Source organism: Mirounga leonina, unplaced genomic scaffold, assembly GCF_011800145.1.
Source record: "Mirounga leonina isolate KUSES-001 unplaced genomic scaffold, KU_Mleo_1.0 Mir_125, whole genome shotgun sequence".
Lineage (NCBI taxonomy): Eukaryota > Metazoa > Chordata > Mammalia > Carnivora > Phocidae > Mirounga > Mirounga leonina.
In genome coordinates, this window is record NW_023270305.1 from 27,349,008 (window position 1) to 27,370,012 (window position 21,005).

The 21,005-nt window shown below is 48.6% G+C and overlaps 1 protein-coding gene and 1 pseudogene across 1 annotated transcript; both read left to right on the forward strand.

Annotated features, from left to right (window-relative positions):
- Positions 1–2,944: 2,944 nt before the first annotated feature.
- Positions 2,945–8,261, forward strand: NEURL3 (neuralized E3 ubiquitin protein ligase 3). The gene is made up of 4 exons (XM_035000463.1): positions 2,945–3,131; positions 5,625–6,110; positions 7,039–7,107; positions 7,997–8,261. Exons 1-4 carry the CDS (start codon positions 3,104–3,106, stop codon positions 8,215–8,217), a joined length of 804 nt encoding a protein of 267 aa, XP_034856354.1. The 5' UTR covers positions 2,945–3,103; the 3' UTR covers positions 8,218–8,261.
- Positions 8,262–12,650: 4,389 nt separating this feature from the next.
- Positions 12,651–14,413, forward strand: LOC118007522 (annotated as a pseudogene).
- Positions 14,414–21,005: the final 6,592 nt, after the last annotated feature.

Genomic DNA, 21,005 nt, shown 5'->3' on the forward strand with positions numbered 1-21,005 from the left:
TGGGATCATGACCTGAGCCAAAGGCAGACGCTCAACCGACTGAGCCACCCAGGCGCCCCATAGTTACTGTTTTAAAAACCTGTAAAAATGCCTCAGGAAATAGGTTAAGTTGCATCCTGAAAAGTCCGTGGGATGTTCTTCTGCCTGAGAGAACAAACGTAATGTGCTATGTTTGCAAGAAAAAAAATAATAGTAGCGCGCAGCTTAGCGGTAGTTCCAGGATGGCAAACTTCTGCCCTTGTACCCTAGAGATAACAGCACTAATACAATTTGTTGCGAATTATCCCTAATTCCAGGCCCCTAAAGCGGGACCACCAGGTCCCTGAAGCAGAAGCACCAGCTCACCACAATCAGTCAGGGAGCTGCCAGGTGATCAAGAAAGGAAATATTAGAGCCGACATAATCCCTAATCAATCAGCATGATCCAAGACCCTAGACCCTTACCCTGGATTCTCATCCTTTAAAACCCCCTGCTTGTAAGTCATCGGGGAGCTCGGGACTGGGAGCATTAGCCCCCCATTCTCTTGGGTGGTGCCACACCAACAAATAGCCTCTTTCTTTACTGCAAAAGCTCTGTCAGCTTTTACGGGCTTGGTCTGGTTTCAGTAGCACAGCGGTCAACATGCTGGCTCTCGAGCCCGACGGCCGATGCCAAGTCCTTATTTGTAGTTTACTGCCTTGTGATTGTGTGAACAATGTGCTTCACCTCCTTGTGCCTCCGTTTCCAAGTTTGTAAAACGGGAATGATTACAATAAATAGGTAGTTGTAAGAAATGGCCACGAGGATTAGCAAGTTACTACGGTCCTGGACCTAGAACAGTTAAGTGTGGGACGCTGGTGCAGCCTGGGCAGCCCTGCGCCCCAGATGTCAGGCCGGAGGCAGGATGGCCGCTCCTCAGAACGCCTACTCCCACTGAGGTCCTGAAGATGGAGCTAGACCGCATCAGCCTGTTGGCATCATGTAGTCTGATGTCTACAGCTTGCCGGGTAATTTTCCATCAGGGCTGAGGGGACCTGATTTCCCTGATAAGCTTCCATAATCACTTCTTTTACAAGATCGTGGTTTATCAACAAGATGCTCTTGGCTCGAGCGCTCTGGTCACCACCCAAGGCAGCCAGTGATCCTGGTGGAGCTAGGGTGGGGGAGGAGGGGGAGGGATCTCCGGGCCCCAGCTCCACCTAGAGATAAGGCGATGCCCTAAGCCTGTATCCCTCAGGTTGGGCCAGTAGGACCATAAAGCGTGGGGCCCTCGCCTCAGACTGGATCAACTGGAACCACCAACCTTGGACTTGCCGTGATTGCTATTGACTTTTCTCACCAGTTTGCCTTTGGCCTTGGAAGACTGCTTCTAGAGGGGGAAACAGAGGGAGGCTGGCCAGGAGTGTGGTGTGGAAGAGAAGGTCCAGGGTCCAGGCAACATCTTCTGAGGGCAACTGAGGCCAGACTGCTGTTACCTCTCCATTGCCAAGACGAAAATCACAGCATGTTGGGGCTAGAAGGGCCCAGAAACTGGCTCACCTTGCCTTCCTGCTTTACACATGGGAACACCAGGGCCCAGGGAGGACAGAGGAGGGCAAGAAAGCACAGGAGGCAGAACCTGGGTCTACAGACCCTCCATCCTTTCCCACCTCAACAACCTCCCCAAATCGGTCACTAGCACCACTGTCCCCAGCTTCTCCGGGGACATGCACGGGGATATCCCTCCTCTTAGCAGAGTTCAGAGTAGTCACTGACCATGGCCTTGATCTGGGGTCTTGGGAAGGGCTTAGCCTGGAGATGGGGGGCCAGGGTACCCATAAGCCTCCAAACTAACCCAGGGCCTTGCCACCTAAAGTGTGTTCTACAGAACCACCTCGTTAGAAAAGTAAAATCCCAGCCATAGCCCCAGGCCTTCTGAATCAATCAGCATTTTAGTAAGATCCCTCAGGAGATTCTCGGGCCTGCTGCAGTGGGGAAGCACCAGGTTAGAATAAGCCATTTTCCCTCCACCAGCCTCAGTTCTCCTATAGAAATGGAGGGGGCGGAAGATCTCTGAGTTTCTTTTTTGTTTGTTTGTTTTTTTTTTTTTTAAAGATTTTATTTATTTGACAGAGAGAGCACAAGCAGAGGGAGAGAAAGAGAGAGAAGCAGGCTCCCCGCTGAGCAAGGAGCCCGATGTGGGACTCGATCCCAGGACCCTGGGATCATGACCCGGGCCAAAGGCAGCCGCTTAACCGACTGAGCCACCCAGGCATCCCTGTTTTTGTTTTTAAATAGACTCCACACCCTACATGGGGCTGGAACTCACAAACCTAAGATCAGAGTCGCTTGCCTACGGACTGAGCCAGCCAGACACCCCAGGTCTTTGGCTTCTTCGCACAGCTAACACGCCCGGAGGCAGGCGTTCAGCATGACCTCCTGTGGGACGATGTGTGTTCTGTATCGGATTTGTGGAAAGTGGAATTCCAACTCCAGCAGGGTGGGGGGGGGGGCGGTAATCAGCACTTCTCCCGTTCTGCCTGATTTACCCCTCTCCTCTCTGCCTGAGATCCAGTGCCAGGGCAACCTCACAGGTCCTGGGATGCAGCTAATTCAGTTCAGTCCACTCAAGCAACACTGATTAAGCACCTCCTGTGTGCCCTGGGGTCTGGAGCAGTGAATCTCCACCCTGGCTGTGCATTAGAATCATCCAGCGTGCTTTTAAAAACTACTGATGCTGGACCCCACCCCAGGCCACTGGAATCAGAGTCTCTGGGGGCAGGTCTAGGCGTGAGTACTTACTAAAGTGCCACAGGCAATTACAATGCACAGCCGGGCTGAGAACGACTGGTCAGAAGTAAGGGACAAGTCTATCCTAAATCCTACCCAGGCTAACTCCGGAGTCCCTGCTTCCTTTAGGTCAGCCAGCTGCGGCAGGGTTGCTGCGAGCCAGGGGCAATCATCAGGAAATTCCCCAGATATCATACATAACCCGTGACAGCAACCTTTAATTAATCATCAACCTTGTAACGTGATCCTGGCCCATAACGAGGAGACCCACTGAATCTTTGGAAACCTGTCCACGGGCCTTCTCCAGACAATTCCTTCCAGACCCAGGGACCCGTGCCCGAGGACCTCAGGCTGATGGGGGCCCAGCTCTGCTCCCAGGCTGGTAAGTGGGAGCCCTAAGCTTGGTCCCTAGACCAGGGATGCAGAAGGAGAGGGGAAGCTGTGGAACCTTGGGTGAGTCACTTTTCTCTAGGGCCTCAATTTCTTCATCTGCAGGCCAGCGCCAATGCAAGCCCTGCCAGCTTATGGGGCTACCAGAGGCACAAACCAAAAGGTTACCAGGCATGACAGTTCTCTGAGAGCGTCACCTGAAACCACAGTGTGCCCTTAGTGTGCAGGCAGGAGATGGAGAACCTGGTCTTTTACCACCAGAGGTCTGGACTGCATCTCAGAACTCTGCTCCCTCCCAGGCGGAGAGCCTGGAGCCTCAGCCCTTGGCTCCCGAGGGGCACCGGAGGCTCACACCCCGGCAGCAGGTAGCATCCAGAGCTGGGGAGGGGAGAGGGACGTGATAAGGAGGGTGGGGACCAAGCCACGGTTGGTGCTGCCGCTGTGGCAACTGTGGATTCCAGGTCATGTGGTGCCATAAAGGAGGCAGCGGGGGGGCGGGGGGCAGGGGGCAGGGGCAGGAGCCGGCCCCGGGCTCCTCAGCTGCTGGCTGTGGAGATGTGCAGAACCACCCCGACTCAGCTCCCTCTGCGTGCCTCCCTGCAGGTTGTGGGAGCAATGAAAGATGCTGAAGGGTTCATACCTGGCCCCTAAGAGGCTTGATGGCTGGAGGGGTGGTGATGGAGATGATGAAGATCCAGGGAGGTCCTCGCTGAGCACAGGGCTGACCCTCAGTCTCTTAGACTCGGAGAGACTTATTGCAAAGATTCTCTTTGAATCTGCCTGGGGGTGTGGCTAGGGGGAGACATCCAAAAGTCATGGTGCCTGCCCAAGTGGGCTGTTAACTGCTCACATTCAGGATCTCCAGGCAGGTACCTGGAGACTCCAGGCCATGGCTGGCCATTGATATCGATCCCATTGGTGGGTAAGGAGATCTATACCCAGAGGAGCAGTGACCTGCGTAGGTGAGCGGCAGAGCCGGGACGAGAATCTGGCTATCAGACATGGCTGCCCTCCCCAGAGCCTCCCGGGTGCCTCAGTGACTCTGCGGTGGGCCCAGAGACAATCCATCTGATGTCAGGGCCCTCGACTCCGGCTCTTGGGCACCGTCTGTGCCTACTCGGGGACTCCCCCTTGCTTGTGCATAGCCTCCAGGAAAAGGCATCTGGGCAGACTATCAGGAAGGAAGGGAGAGACGAGGGTATTCCAGAAGGGGGTGACAGTCGTGCAGGGGGCTTGGGTGAGGGAGGGGTGAACTTGGATAGCAGGGTTCAGAGGTCCCCAAGGCCAGAGTGAGTGCTTGTCCCTAAAGCCTCAGGTGAGAGAACCATGGTAGGCTTGCCTTTGGACTGAATCCATCAGGGACAGATTCACTATGACCTCAAGGGTAGCCCTTGTACCTGACCAGATTTAGCCTCCCCTCCTTGTGCCCTGCTGGAATCTTGCAGGCTTGTGAGTGGTCAGAGAAGTGTGGCTGGGGAAACTGGTGAGATCTGGGAGGGGGAGGGCCTTGCTTTTTTGGGGTGGGGTCTGGCTCAAGTTCTGGTTGAATTCCCTTCTATTTTCAGCATCCATCTTCCAACCCAGAAAGAGCAGGACAGGAGGGGAGAGGTGGAGGGGAGAGAGATGAGGCCTGGGAGCTGGCTAAGTGCAGTTGTGGGGCAGGAAGCTCACTTCCTGCTCAGGCTCAGGCCTGGGGCTGGAGGGGAAGGGCTGCTCAGTAGGGAACTTCCTCTCTTGACTGCCAAGTGGAGTCGGGTTGGGAAGTCCCCCCATTTTAAAGCCCAGCCCTGGGCCTTAGCTGGCCCAGGCCAGGATTCTGAGGGGCAGACCAGGGAGGGACTCCTTCTCCAGCCTGTGCCCCCTCCCCCCACCTCACCCTGTGGGGGCACTGATGGACCCCTTTCTGTTCCCAGAAAAGGAAGTCACCCTCACTGGGGGCCATGGCCTTCATAAATGGTGCAGGTTCTCTGTGGGACAATGATAAAGTCAGACAAACAGAGAGGGAAAGAGCGCGAACACCAGGACCCATCTACCAGAGCTCACCACAATTAGCAAACCCATCCCTTTCAGGCTGTTTCTAGATACAGACAGAATATATCTATGTATATTAAACATATAAACATGTGTCGAAGAAAACCTGGATCATATTATATCTACTGTTCTAAAACCTGCTCTTTCTGTTTCGTGCAAATAACCATTACCAGGTATTGAGAGCCGGTACAGGCATGAGTTCGTTTAATTTTTACAACATTCCTCCGGGAGGGGCACTGAGGCTTGGGGAAGTTCCCGGCGGAACTCAGATCCCGGGCACGCTAAGCGGGTTCCTCACCAGGCTTTGATCAGGTCTCGGGAGGGCGGGGGTGTCCCCCGGATGAGAGCACGGGCAGTGGCCCCGGGGGGATGGGGGGTGTGGAGATAACTCTGGGGAGCGGGTGAGTCGGGTCCAGACCGCACTGACGCCCCCACCCCCACCCGACCCCTACAGACGCCAAGGCGCCGCGAGAGACACTCCGCTTCCACGCCGAGGCCAAGGGCGCGCAGGTGCGTCTGGACGCCGAGCGGTGCACTGCGCACAGGCGCGCCACGTTCCACGACGGCATCGTGTTCAGCCAGCGGCCGGTGGCGCCGGGCGAGCGGGTGGCGCTGCGCGTGCTGTGGCACGAGACCGGCTGGTGCGGCGGGCTCCGCGTGGGCTTCACGCGCCTGGACCCCGCGCGCTTGTCCGCGCCCAGCCTGCCGCCCTTCGTGTGCCCAGACCTGGAGCAGCAGAGCCCGACGTGGGCGGCCATGCTGCCCGAGGGCGGCGCGCTGCTCGGGGACGTGGTCCGCTTCTGGGTGAACCGCGGCGGCCGGCTCTACGCCAGGGTCAACGCGGGCCCCCGGCTCCTGCTGCGCAAGGGCGTGCTCCTGGGCGCCCCGCTCTGGGCCGTGATGGACGTGTACGGGACCACCAAGGCCATCGAGCTGCTGGGTGAGGCACCCCCGGGGACCCAGGCACCGCCCCTGGGTGGGAGGTGGAGGCTCGGGTGGTACTGCGCCCCACTCACAGCCGTGGGGAGATCCGTTCAGTTTTTCATATACAGTTTTTACATCAGCTCCTACCCAGGGTCAGGTAGGAAGATGGGTGCTGGGGACGCCAGATGGACAGGACCCAGTCAAAGGGAGGGCGACCTTGCCCCTAGAGAATACTAAGAAGATATGACTAGCACTTCAAACATTCTGTTAAAGGGCTGTTTCCCAAAGGGAGAGATTGGAGACTGGGTTTTGCTGTCTAAGTAGGAGTTCACAAGAGTCAAGGGTGGCGAGCAAAGGGAACATAAGTATGAGCGTTAGATGTGCACCGGAAGACTGCTTGTGGGGGTACAGTCCGCCGTTCTGTCAATGGATGGGCAAACCAGAACCATCCCTCTAGCCACCTGAAAGGAGGAGTGTGAATTTCAGGGAGAGTGGATAAAGGAAACAGCCTTAAAAAGAAATATTGGCGTTCCTGTGCTGGTCGTCCAGGGCCTACACAAGCAGTCCATTCTCCCCCCATTTTTAAAATCACTTGTCACAGATGCTGAAGCCTCACCCCTGGAACACCTGTTTTGGTAGGTCTGGTGTGGGCCCACCCATTTTCCTGGCCCCCTGGGGTCTCCAGTCAGGCAGCAACAGTAGGGCAAAGAGGAGATGTCCAAAGGATGGGTGGGGTGGTTTAAGAAGAAGAATCTACAGCCTCAGGAATTCTCTGCTGGGTTAAACCAGGGAAGGGACGGCTCGGGCGGTAAGATCAGCTGGGAGTTCCAGCACTGCAACCCAGGAAAGAAAGCCCATGGAACTACCTCCGGGGCTGGTGGGGGTGGGGTGGGAACACCCTGGCTTTGCTTTCCCTGGGCCCTGAGTCTCCCTCTCTACCTCAGATCCCAGGGCCAGCGTCTTCCCCTCAACCATGCCATGGCCCTTCAGTGATGAGACTCTGCAGCCTGAAGGTGAGTGGCTCCCCCCAGCCCTAGGGCCTCCCTGGGACTCCAGCACCAGAGGCACCAGGGGAGGCCCCAGCTCTGGGGGCTCAACTAAAGTCTTTCCAAGTCCCACCAAGTCTCCCACAGGCTTTAGGCCAAAAGATTTGGTGCTGCCTACGAGAAACCTAAACGCAATTTAATAGCTCTGCCTTCTAGAACTTTGGCTATCTTTACAAGATACAAGAGCACATTCATGCACAAATAATGTTATTTTGTCCCTGCTTTAAGAAGCAGTCCATGTTCATAGGGGCGCCTGGGTGGCTCAGTTGGTTAAGCGACTGCCTTCGGCTCAGGTCATGATCCTGGAGTCCCGGGATCGAGTCCCGCATCGGGCTCCCTGCTCGGTGGGGAGTCTGCTTCTCCCTCTGACCCTCCTCCCTCTCATGCTCTCTGTCTCTCATTCTCTCTGTCTCAAATAAATAAATAAAATCTTAAAAAAAAAAAAAAAAAGAAGCAGTCCATGTTCATAATAAAAGATTTGCCAAACAGAAATAAAATAAATAGTAAAGAATAAATATGGAAGTAAAAAAAAAAATCACCCATTACCTCTTTTTTTTTTTTTCCACCCATTACCTCTTGGGTGGATTTTTCTCCGGCTATTTTGTAGTCATATATCTGTAAGGAATTGTGCTCTGTTTTCCTTTTTTCTAAGTTGGAATTTTATGACATATATGTATGTACATTATGGTTTTCTTCCTAGTTTTTTGTTTTCATTTGCTTATGTTGTGAACATTTTCTCATGAGGTCATATTCTTCACAGCAGGACTGCGTGGTTCCCTGCCCTGTAGTTATAGCGTGAGTAGGCTGCCCAGCCTTTGCCCCCATGTGCCCCAACCTGTGTTGTCCCCTTTCCCAGTTGCAGCAGGGGATGAGTGCACCATCTGTTTCCACCGTGCTGCCAACGCCTGCCTTGTCCCCTGCGGCCACACACACTTCTGCAGCTACTGCGCCGAGCGGGTCTTCATGGACTCGGCCAAGTGTCCTGTATGTCGCTGGAAGATTGAGGCCGTGGCCCCCGCGTGGGGCCCCCCTACTCTGAGGACTGGACAGGGCCTCCGGGTGCGGGGGGCAGACTGAGTCTAGTTCTGAGCCTGGTGGAGGGTGGAGAGGGGCAGCCCCCCCCCCCCCCCCCCCCCCCGCGTTCTGGAGGAATCAGAAAAGCTGGTCAGCAGCGGGCCTAGCAGGGCGAGGGGGGTGGGGAGGCAATGGCTCCTCCCCCCTCCCCAACAGATTGGGGCCAGTGGAGAAAAGAGGAGCCCCTCTATCTCCCTGATGGTTCAGCAGGGAGCCCTCTGCTTAGTCAGGTTCATTTGCGCCCGGGGCTTGCCGAGGCTTTCGGCTGACCACCTGGTGCGGCCTCCGTAGACTTAGCAATCCTGGTACTCATAGGTCATGTCAGGGAGAAGGGCCTTTATTCAGAGACGGGGCAGCCTGTTCCCTGGTTTTATAGCGGAGGAACAACAGATACCGGCATGTATCTGGTAGAAGCCCGGCCCATCCTGGGGTACCGAGGAGCCTGGAGCAGACGCAGAGAGGCATCTGGGTGGAATGTTTACACTCCGATGTGAAAGCTGGGTCATCCCTGATAAGCCCTCCATAAAGCGGATGAGCAGTCACCCGCCCTGCCCGCCCTGCAGGGTGATCGTGAGGTCCCAGTGAGAGAGCATAGCTGAAGATGTTTCTGCACACGAGACTGCGCTGTTGTGACTGTGCTTATTTCCTTGCCAATTTCGGAGGCGTCAAAATAAAGTTTGTCTCTTGTGAATGATTATGTAATGAGTATGTCCCTTTGCTGCAGTCAGGGCGGGGGTGTGGATGGAGCTGTGGGCTGTCGGGATGCTAGGGCATTTGGGAACATAAGCCCTGTCCTCTCTGCAGACACACCCTAGGCTTGCGGTGGACTGGGTGGGGCTCGGCCGCTCAGGCCTGTGGACTTTATTCTGTTGAGCACACGAAGGGGACAGTTCTGTGCTCCCAGCCCTGAGGTCACAGCCAGGCTTTGCCCTTGCCATTCTCGATCTGAGGGGACTGCCAGGAGGCTCTGGCTCCTGAAGGAAGGGAGAAGTTGACCCGGGAGCCCCCCTCAGCAGGTGCTTGGGTTGGGGCAAGCCATACCTATTACTTTGCTGTTGTTCCTTGCTCTGGGCCTAGTGGGGCGGTATCTCCTGGGAGAGAGGACTAAGAGGGTGGTTCCAACCTATTGTGCTCAAAATTGTAATGATGGGCACCTTCATAAACTGCCTCCCTACCCACACCATTGCCAACCAGTGGGTTGGGACATTGGGTTTCGGGGACACTGGAATAGCTTACACTCTGGAGTGGGATCGCCTCTCCAACACTCATGAATGGTCTAACCTTGGTCTTGTGGCTTGACTCCTGTGAGCCTCAGTTTCTTCATCTGTAAAGTGGAAATAAGATCATCTTCTTTGCTGGTAAGTGTGAGAATCGTTGAGTATGAAACTTGTAGCTTAGATGAAGTACTCAAAATATGGCATCTCCCTTCCCGTGAAAAAGGCATCTCCTAGGGGAAGCCGCCAAGAGATCAATGGACCAGGTGTCAGGGATCTGGATGTGAGTCCTGGCAGCCCACTGACTTTTACCAAAGGCCCGCATGTCATCCCCAGTCTCTTGGAATGATTTCTATGGATCCCTTTTTCATCCTTTAGGTGTCTTTTTGTTTTTAAATCCAGATGCCTCTAGAACAAGTGCAGTACTTTCATCCTATTTCCAGTGAACACCTTCTTATTAGTTAACGCGTGAGCAAGCCTGATCTTAGAAATGATCTCTGACCAGAGCAGGGGGACTTCTGGAATGGTGGAGTAAGGAGTCTTGTAAATCCATTCTTCCATAAAAGCAACAAAAATATTGGCAAGATTACAAAAATCAACTTTTCCAGAACTCTAGATATTAACCGAAGGCTAACAACAATCTGAAGAGGGGTTTATCCAAGAGAAACTGCTCAATTTTGGTAAGAACAATGGGTTTACGGGGTTTTAATGGCCAACTGCCACCCCTCTAGCCCCAGCTCCACAGTAGTCTTTAAAACCAGCAGCCTTGCAGCTGGTAGAGGGGACAGATTGGGTTAGGAGCACCTCAGAAAGTTCTGTCACCCAACCATCATCATTGTTTGACCTCTATGGCAGTTCATTGGAAAAACTTGATTTACAGGGTGTTATTACTTAATCCAAGTTGGAGCTCTCTACTCGGGAAAACCCCAAATCCCAGGGCATTTGTCAAATATAATCAGCTTCAATTGCTTAACCTCACAGCTGCCAAAGACTGCGATACCAGTTGGGGGGCAAACGTGAGCCCAGCCAAAAATTTAAAAGGGAGATCTGAGAAATTGGATGTATCTAGGAGAATTTGAGAAGCTCTGGTGTATTTCAGGGGATCTAAAAGATTATGTGCATGGTCTGGAAAGGCCTGAAGGGCCTCAATCTCTCGCTTCTGGCTGACCTTGAGGTCCTGTACACGCAGGAAATAAAGACTAAGACAAAGTTGTAAATTGCTTGAGCATTGAAGGCATGCCTCAACCCCCAGAGCTCCTTGGCAAAAAGTGGAAGATTTTCTAGCTCAAGGCATTTAAGGAAATCTCTAATCATGAGCTGACCCAGTGGAATCATCAGTGGCTGCACACTACAGGAAATATAGACCTCACAGAACTAGTCCAGGAAAGTCACTGAACAAACAAAAATACAAACAGTGGTGGCAAACCCCAGCAGGGATGGTGCTGGGTGGTGCTGGTGGATGTGTCTAGTATTCAGAGTTGCCATATTATGTTATCTAGAGGACCCGGTTTTCAAAGGGAAAAAAAAAATATATATATATATATATATATATATATATAGCCTGAAAAGAAACAGGAAAGTATGGCCCATTTCAGTCTCTAGAAACTGCCCTTGAGGAAGGCTAGATGTTGAACTTACTAGATAGAGATTTTCTTTTTCTTTTTTTAATTTTAATTAATTTCTTTTTTTTTAGTTTTTTACTTTATTTTTTAAGGTTTTTAAAAAAATTTGTTTTTGAGAGAGAGAGGGAGAGAGCACGCATGTGCGTATGAACAGCAGGGAGGGGCAGAGGCAGAGGCAGAGGGAGAAGCAGACTTCCCGCTGAGCAGAGAGCCCCACACAGGGCTCAATCCCAGGACCCTGGAATCATGACCTGAACTGAAGGCAGACACTTAACTGACTGAACCACCCAGGCGCCCCAGTTTTTTATTTTAATTCCAGTATAGTTCACATACAGTGTTATATTTAGTTTCAGGTGTACAATATAGTGATTCAACAATTCTATACATTATTCAGTGCTCATCACGATAAGTATACTCTTCATCCCATTCACCTATTTCACCCATCTCTCCACCCCCACCATCCCAACCCCCTGCTCTGGTAACCAGTTTGTTCTCTACAGTTAAGAGTCTGTTTCTTGCTTTGTCTCTCTCTCTTTTCTTCCTTTGTTTTGTTTATCAAATTCCACATGAGTGAAATCACATGATATTTGCTTTCTCTGACTTATTTCACTTAGCATTATACTCTCCAGCTCTACGCGTGTTGTTGCAAATGGCAAGATTTCATTCTTTTTTATGGCTGAATAATATTCCATTGTGTATATGTACCACATCTTTATCCATTCATCTATGGATGGACACTTGGGCTGCTTCCATAATTTGTCTATTGTAAATAATGCTGCAATAAACATAGGGATGCGTATATCCTTTTGAATTAAGTGTTTTTGTATTCCTTAGGTAAATATCCAGTGGTGTGATTACTGGATCATAGCATAGTTCTATTTTTAGTTTTTTGAGGAAACCTCACACTGTTCTTCCAGAGTGGCTGCACCAGAAATGCACTGCATTCCCCCCAACAGTGCACAAGGGTTCCTTTTTCTCCACATCCTCACCAACACTTGTTTTTTTGTGTTTTTGATTTTAGCCATTCTGACAGGTGTGAGGAGATATCTCATTGTAGTTTTGATCTGCATTCCCCTGATGATGAGTGATGTTGAGCAATTTGTTATGTGTCTGATGGCCATCTGTATTAGACAGAGACTTTATTTTTTTAAGATTTATTTATTTGAGGGCGCCTGGGTGGCTCAGTTGTTAAGTGTCTGCCTTCAGCTCAGGTCATGATCCCAGGGTCCTGGGATCGAGCTCCGCATCAGGCTCCCTGCTCCGCAGGAAGCCTGCTTCTCCCTCTCCCACTCCTGCTTGTGTTCCTGCTCTCGCTAGCTGTCTCTCTGTCAAATAAATAAATAAACTCTTAAAAAAAACAGATTTATTTATTTGAGAGAGAGAGCACGCACATGGGGGAGAGGAGAAGAGGGAGAGAGAAACTCAAGGAGACTCTGCACTGAGCATGGAGCCTGAGGCAGGGCTTGATCCCATGACCCTGAGATCACTACAAGATCTGAAACCAAGAGTTGGACACTCAACTGATCATGCCACCCAGGCACCCCTAGACAGAGACTTTAAATCAGCTATTATAAATATGTGCAAAGTATTAAAGGAAACCATGTCTAAAGAATTAAAGGACAGTATGTTATCAGTCTCACCAAATAGAGAATATCAATAGACAGACAGAAATTATAAAAACAACCAAATAGAAATTCTGGAGTTGAAAAGCATGATATCTGGAAAAAAAAAATTCACTAGAGGGGCTTGACAGCAGATTTGAGCTGCATGAGAAAGGATCAATGAATTTGAAGATAAATTAATGCAGATCAGGGGCGCCTGGGTGGCTCAGTCGTTAAGCGTCTGCCTTCGGCTCAGGTCATGATCCCAGGGTCCTGGGATCGAGCCCCGCATCGGGCTCCCTGCTCCGCGGGAAGCCTGCTTCTCCCTCTCCCACTCCCCCTGCTTGTGTTCCCTCTCTCGCTGTGTCTCTCTCTGTCAAATAAATAAATAAAATCTTAAAAAAAAAAAATTAATGCAGATCATCTAGTCTGACGAAAAGGAAAAAGACGGCAAAAAATGAATAAAGCCTTAGAGACCTGTGAGGCATCACCAAGTCTCCATCATACACATAACAGAAATACCAGAAGGAGAACAGAGAAAAGGAAAGGAAAAAAAAAATACCAAAAAGTTTATAAATTTGAGGGCTTGCCCCGCCCCCAGGGGGAGGGGATGCTGAGGCTCCACCCACACACCTTGCATGAAGCCGGTCTGCTCAGAACCATAGCTGCCCCCACTGGTTAAGAGAGGTGTAGGGGCAGCCTGGGGAACTGGCCAGGAACTCCCCTGCTGTGAGTTCCCTGGCGGTGAGGCACAGAGAACATCCTCGTGGAGCAGATGGCCCTAAGCTGGGCCCAAGTGTGTGAGATCCTGAGGGAAGAGCTGTACCACATATCTTCATCATCATGGGTGCATCAGGCAACTTAACCAAGAAGATCTACCCTACCATCTGGTGGCCGTTCCAGGATGGCCTTCTGCCCAAAGACACCTTCATCGTGGGCTACACCCACTCCCACCTCATAGTGGCAGACATATGAAAACAGAATGAACCTTTCTTCAAAGCCACCCCAGAGGAGAAGTCCAAGCTGGAGGAGTTCTTTGCTTACAACTCCTATATGCCTGGCCAGTATGATGACACCGCCTCCTAGGAGTGCCTCAACAGCCACATGAATGCCCTCCACCAGGGGCAGCAGGCCAACCACCTCTTCTACCTGGCCTTGCCCCCCACTGTCTATGAGGCAGTCACCAAGAACATCCATGACACCTGCATGAGCCAGACAGGCTGGAACCATGTCATTGTGGAGAAGCCCTTCCAGAGAGACTGGCAAAGCTCCAGCTGGCTCTCCAACAACATCTCCTCTTTCTTCTGGGAGGACCAGATCTACCGCATCGACCATTACCTGGACAAGGAGATGGTCCAGAACCTCATGGTGCTGAGGTTTGCCAACAGGATCTTCAGCCCTATCTGGAACCAGGACAACATTGGAGCCCTTTGGCACTGAGGGCCGCAGGAGCTACTTTGAAGAATTTGGGATCATCCAGGATGTAATACAGAACCACCTCCTGCAGATACTGTGTCTGGTGGCAATGGAGAAGCCGGTCTCCACTGATTCCAATGATGTCTGTGATGAGAAGAAGGTGTTAAAACGTATCTCAGAGATGCAGGCAAACAATATACTACACTTATTTATTCTCCAGTGTGGCACCCAAGAATGCAGATAAGGCTGTGCTTATAGTAGGATAGATTCTAGTATCTGGTGCTTTTTTCGAGTTAATTTGATAAATGAATGAAGAAATGATTGAGTCAGTGTCATTAAAATGAGGATTCTAATTCTCATCCTGCCATTTATAAGGGCAATCCTCTTCCCTGGGCCAGAGTTTTCCTATCTATAGGAGAAAAGGTTTAAGATCAATCCTTTCATTTTATAATTTTGTTAAAGATTTATTCATTTATTTGAGAGAAAGAGAGAGAGAGAGAGAGCATGAGAGGGGGAGGGGCAGAGGGAAAGGGAGAGATAGAGTCCTCAAGCAGACTCCCCGCTGAGTGTGGAGCCTGAGGTGGGGCTTGATCCCAGGACCCCGAGATCATAGCCCGAGCTGAAATCAAGAGTCAGCCACCCAACCAACTAAGCCACCCAGGCCCCATCAATGATGAGAGAATAATTTTGAAATCTAAAAATTTATAGTCTATTCTCCCACTCAAACATGAGGGCAAAATGAGATTCTCCCATATAAAAAGAATTCCTTTTTCATTTACAGATACTTTATGAAAAAATTATTAGAGGAGTTTTTCAGAAAGAGGAAAAAACAAGAAAAAGTAATGCAATAGTGATTAGTGAAAGAAAAAAGTTTAGTCTAAATAAATGTTAATTTTATGAAAAAATTCAAAAATAATCTGGAATGAAAACCACAGATGATATCATCATGGATGGAATGGAGAGCAGCAAAAGCATGCTAAGTTTCCTTTCTCACTAGAAATAGGTAATTATTAACAATAAAAGTGAGAAAAAGATAAATTTAGTTGATATGTCAAAGAACATACAAACAAAACGTAGAAGACTACAAACAGAATATATAAATTCCAAACCATTAAAAGAAAAGTAATAGAATTTCAATTCCAGTAATCCAACAAAAGGCAGAAAAGTAAATAAAAGAACAAAAAGTAGGTAGGAATAAGTCGTAACCAAGTAGTACTCATAATAAATGTGATGGGTTAAATTTACTTATTGATTGATAGGGATTTTCAGTTTGAACAAATAAAAAAAATAAAAATAACTCCAGGAAATATAATCCAGTTACATCTTGTCTCTAAAAGATGCACTTAAAATCTGAAAAGACTGCAAATAAAGGAAAAGAAAATGATATCAAGCAAATTCAAACAGCAAGAAAACAGATTGTGGCAGGCCATGATCAGACTTGCCTTGGAGATCCCTCAAGATAATGTAAATGGAAAATGCCTAGGCCTTGTAGGACAGGCGCAGATAGGAGGAGATTGCCCAGTGCTGACTTAGAAAGAACTCAGGTATCAGGTCAGGGGCCACGCTCTCTGAATTTATGCTGTGTATGTAGAATTGGTCATTTTTGGTGCTAGAGTGAGACCACAATTCTACACTTCTCAAACACCTGCATCTTACTCCATGAAGACCACCAAACTTTGAGCATAATCCTATGAGAAATAAGAGGACAATAGGGAGCACCCAGTTGCCTCAATCAATAGAGGATGTGACTCTGGATCTTGGGGTTGTGAGTTTTGAGCCCCATGTTGGGTGTAGAGATTACTTTAAAAATAAATAAATATTTTATTTTATTTTTTAAAGATTTTATTCATTTGACACAGAGAGAGAGACAGCAAGAGAGGGAACACAAGCAGGGGGAGTGGGAGAGGGAGAAGCAGGCTTCCCGCTGAGCAGGGATTCTGAGATCATGACCTGAGCCGAAGGCAGGCTCAGCCTAATGACTGAGCCACCCAGGCGCCCCTAAAAATAAATAAATATATATATTTAAAGATTTTATTTATTTATTTGAGAGAGAATGAGATAGAGAGCATGAGAGGGGGGAGGGTCAGAGGGAGAAGCAGACTCCCCGCTGAGCAGGGAGCCTGATGCGGGACTTGATCCTGGGACTCCAGGATCATGACCTGAGCTGAAGGCAGTCGCTTAACCAACTGAGCCACCCAGGTGCCCCTAAATAAATATTTTAAAAATAATAAAATAAAAGGTGTTTTGTTTTAAGCAGCAAAGCAAGGTTTATTGAGCGATAGCAAAGTGAAAATACAAAGCTCCAGAGGAGGGAGGGGACCTGAGAGGGTTGCCACTGGAATTTCTAAGTCTAGGAGTTTTTATGAGCTTGTAGCGGGCAGTTTTAATCAGATTAACCCTCCCTGAGCCTGGCATCCAATCAGGTTTTTGTCACACAGTAAAGGGTGGAGGACTCCTTCCAGGGTGGTGTAAAATCCTTTTAAGGGTGGTTTCCTTGGAGAGTCCAAGATGGCAGAGGAGTAGGAGACCTAAATCTCCTCTGGTTCCAGGAATTCAGCCAGATGGTTATCACACCATTCAGAACACCTACGAACTCAACAGGAGATCGAAGAAAAGAATAGCAACAACTCTCTGAACAGAAAAACGACCACTTTCTGGAAGGTAGGATGTGCGGAGAAGTGAATCCGAGGCGATAATCAGGAGGATAGACAGCAGGGGAGGGGCCTCCATCGGCTACTTCTGGCACGTGATAGAGCAGCAGAGCACAAATCGGAACTTTTAGAAGTCTGCTCCCCTAAGGGACGTTGCTCCAGTGGCTAAGCAGGGGGTGGAACCCTCGCTGGGACAGTGTGGTCTCAGGACCTTCGGGGTTACAGAAAGACTGGGGGTGCCTGAGTGCGGCAGAGCTCCCAGGTATTGGAGTGGGGAAGCCGGCTGCAGAGACGGAGCCGAGGTGCGGGCTCTCAGCTCGGGGTTGCCGTAAACTGTGATCATGGCATAGTCGGGCCACTGCTCCTCCAGCAGGGACCCAACAAGCGGCAGATCCGGGGAGACTCCCCTTCCTCCCCCAGGAGGAGCGGCAGGGGAGCCCACCGCAGGGATCTGCTGGGTTTGGAGACTCCACACGGGGTCATGTGCCAGAGATAGAAACGCTCGGTCACAGGCCGGGTGAGCACAGAGTCCGGCCGTAGACCGGGGAGATGGGAGTGATTGACAGCTTTTCTCTGGGGGCTCACTGAGGAGTGGGGCCCTGAGTTCTCGGCTCCTCTGGGACCAGAGATTGGGAGGCCACCATTTTCACTCTTGTTCTCCAAGCTGTATGGAAAGCTTCCAGGGAACAAAAGCTCCCGAGAGCAAACCTGAGCAGATTACATAGCCTGGTCCCTAGCAAGGGCGGGGCAACTCCCCCTGGGACAAAGACACCTGAGAGTCACTGTGACAGACCCCTCCGCCAGAAGATCAGCAAGAACATCCCACCAAAACCAAGTTTACCGATCAATGAGAACTGAAAATCTCCAGTGCTAGGGGAATACAGCACATAGAATTCATGGCTTTTTTCTGATGATTCTTTAGTCTTTCAAAGTTAATTTTTAAAATTTTCTTTATTTTTTCTTTTTCTTTTTTTTTTTTTAATTTTTCTTCTTTTTTTTTTCAACCAACTTCTTACCTTATCAATTCCTTTTTAAAAAATCTTTTTTAGGGGTGCCTGGGTGGCTCAGTTGGTTAAGTGGCTGCCTTTGGCTCAGGTCATGATCCCAGGGTCCTGGGATTGAGCCCCACATCGGGCTCCCTGCTCAGTGGAGAGTCTACTTCTCCCTCTCCCTCTGCCTGCCTCTCTGCCTACTTGTGCTGTCTATCTCTCTGTCAAATAAATAAATAAAATCTTTAAAAGAACTATTTTTTAGTGTTCATTTTTACAGTCATATTCTATCCCTTCATTGTATTTAACCTTATTTTTGTGTATATATAAGTTTTTATTTCTTTAAAATTTTGGGATGCAGTTTCTTCTAACAGACCAAAATACACCCAAAATCTAGCATATGGCTCTGTTCTATTCACCAGCCTAATCATATTCTCTTTTATCCCCCGCCCCCACCCCCTGGTTTCAGGTCTCTTCTGATTTGTTTAGTGTATTTTTCTCTGGGGTCATTGTTGTCCTTTTAGTATTTTGTTCTCTCGTTCATCTATTCTTCTCTGGACAGAATGACAAAACGGAAAAACTCACCTCAAAAAAAAAGAACAAGAGGCAGTACCCACTGACAGGGACCGAATCAATATGGACATTAGTAAGATGTTAGTACTAGAGTTCAGAATAATGATTATAAAGATATTAGCTGGGCTTGAAAAAAGCATAGAAGACACTAGAAAATCCCTTTCTGGAGAAATAAAAGAACTAAAATCTAACCAAGTCAAAATCAAAAAGGCTATTAATGAGGTGCAATCAAAAATGGAGGCTCTAACTGCTAGGATAGATGAGGCAGAAGAGAGAATTAGTGATCTAGAAGACCAAATGATGGAGAATAAAGAAGCTGAGAAAAAGAGATAAACAGCTACTGGATCATGAGGGGAGAATTCTAGAGATAAGTGATACCGTAAAGTGAAACAATATTAGAATAATTGGGATCCCAGAAGAAGAAGAAAGAGAGAGAGGGGCAGAAGGTATTTTGGAACAAATTATAGCAGAGAACTTCCCTAATATGGGGAAGGAAACAGGCATCAAAATCCAGGAGGCACAGAGAACCCCCCTCAAAATCAATATAAATAGGTCAAAACCCTGACATCTAATACTAAGACTTACAAATATCAGAGACAAAGAGAAAATCCTGAAAGCAGTTCAGGACAAGAGGTCTGTAAACTACAACAGTAGAAACATTAGATTGGCAGCAGACCTATCCACAGAGACCTGGCAGGCCCGAAAGGACTGGCATGATATATTCAGGGTACTAAATGAGAAAAATATGCAGCCAAGAATACTATATCCAGCTGGGCTGTCATTGAAAATAGAAGGAGTGATAAAAAGCCTCCAGGACAAACAAAAACTAAAAGAATTTGCAATCACCAAGCCAGTCCTACAAGAAATATTGAAAGGAGTCCTCTAAGCAAAGAGAGCCCAAAAGTAACAGAGACCAGAAAGGGACACAGACAATATACAGTAACAGTTACCTTACAGGCAATACAATGGCACTAAATTCATATCTTTCAATAATTACCCTGAATGTAAATGGGCTAAATGCCCCAATCAAAAGACACAGGGTATCAGTTGGATAAAAAAGCAAGATCCGTCAATATGCTGTCTGCAAGAGACTCATTTTAGATGCAAAAACACCTCCAGATTTAAAGTGAGGGGGTGGAAAGCCATTTATCATGCTAATGGACATCAAAAGAAAGCTGGGGTGGCAATCCTTATATCAGACAAATTAGATTTTATTTATTTATTTAAAAAAATTTGGGGGGACGCCTGGGTGGCTCAGCCATTTAGTGTCTGCCTTCAGCTCAGGTCATGATCCCAGGGTCCTGGGATCGAGTCCCGCATCGGGTTCCTTGCTCGGCAGGGAAGCCTGCTTCTCCCTCTCCCACTCCCCCTGCTTGTGTTCCCTCTCTCGCTGTCTCTCTCTCTCTGTCAAATAAATAAATAAAAATCTTAAAAAAAAAAATTTTTTTTTTTTAAAGGGGGGAGTGGGAGAGGGAGAAGCAGGCTTCCTGCTGAGCAGGGAGCCCAATGTGGGGCAGCTCAATCCCAGGACCCTGGGATCATGGCCTAAGCTGAAGGCAGATGCTTAATGACTGAGCCACTCAGGAGCCCCAGACAAATTAGATTTCAAACCAAAGACTGTAATAATAGATGAGGAAGGACACCATATCATACTTAAAGGGTCTGTCCAACAAGAAGTTCTAACAGTTGTAAATATTTATGTCCCAAACATGGGAGTAGCCAATTATATAAGCCAATTAATAACAAAATCAAAGAAACACATCAACAATAATACAATAATAGTAGGGGACTTTAACACTCCCCTCACTGAAAATGGACAGATCATCTAGGCAAAAAATCAACAAGGAAATAAGGTGGTTTTTTAAAAATATTTTATTTATTTATTTGAGAGAGAGAGAGAATGAGAGAGAGAGAGCATGAGAAGGGGGAGGGTTAGAGGGAGAAGAAGACTCCTTGCTGAGCAGGGAGCCCGATATGGGACTCGATCCCAGGACTCCAGGATCATGACCTGAGCCGAAGGCAGTGGCTTAACCAACTGAGCCACCCAGGCACCCCAGGAAATAAGGGTTTTAAATGACACACTGGACCAGATGGATTTCACAGATATATTCAGAACATTCCATCCTAAAGCAACAGAATACACATTCTTCTCTAGTGCACATGGAACATTCTCCAGAATAGCTCACATCCTGGGTCACAAATCAGGTCTCAACTGGTACCAAAAGATTGGGATCATGCCCTGCAAATTTTCGGACCACAGTGCTTTGAAACTTGAACTCAATTACAAAAGAAAAGTTGGATAGAACTCAAATACATGGAGGCTAAAGAGCATCCTACTAAAGAATGAATGGGTCAACCAGGAAATTAAAGAAGAATTTAAAAAATCCATGGAAACAAATGAAAATGAAAACATAACTGTTCAAATTCTTTGGGATGCAGCAAAGCCTGTCCTAAGAGGGAAGTATATAGAAATACAAGCCTTTCTCAAGAAACAAGAAAGGTCTCAAATACACAACATAGCTCTACACCTAAAGGAGCTGGAAAAGAACAGCAAATAAAGCCTAAACCCAGCAGGAGAAGAGAAATAATAAAGATTAGAGCAGAAATCAATGAAATCGAAACCAGAACAGTAGAACAGATCAACAAAACTAGGAGCTCGTTCTTTGGAAGAATTAATAAGCCTGATAAACCCCTGGCCAGACTTAACAAAAAGAAAAGAGAAAGG

What these genes read in the sequence shown, in the direction of transcription:
- NEURL3 (XM_035000463.1), top strand. Translation starts at nt 3,104, where the DNA reads ATGGGGGCCCAGCTCTGCTCCCAGGCTG. An exon ending in CCAGCTCTGCTCCCAGGCTG is followed by an intron (nt 3,132 to 5,624) that starts GTAAGTGGGAGC and finishes CGACCCCTACAG; the next exon opens with ACGCCAAGGCGCCGCGAGAG. An exon ending in TGAGACTCTGCAGCCTGAAG is followed by an intron (nt 7,108 to 7,996) that starts GTGAGTGGCTCC and finishes CCCCTTTCCCAG; the next exon opens with TTGCAGCAGGGGATGAGTGC.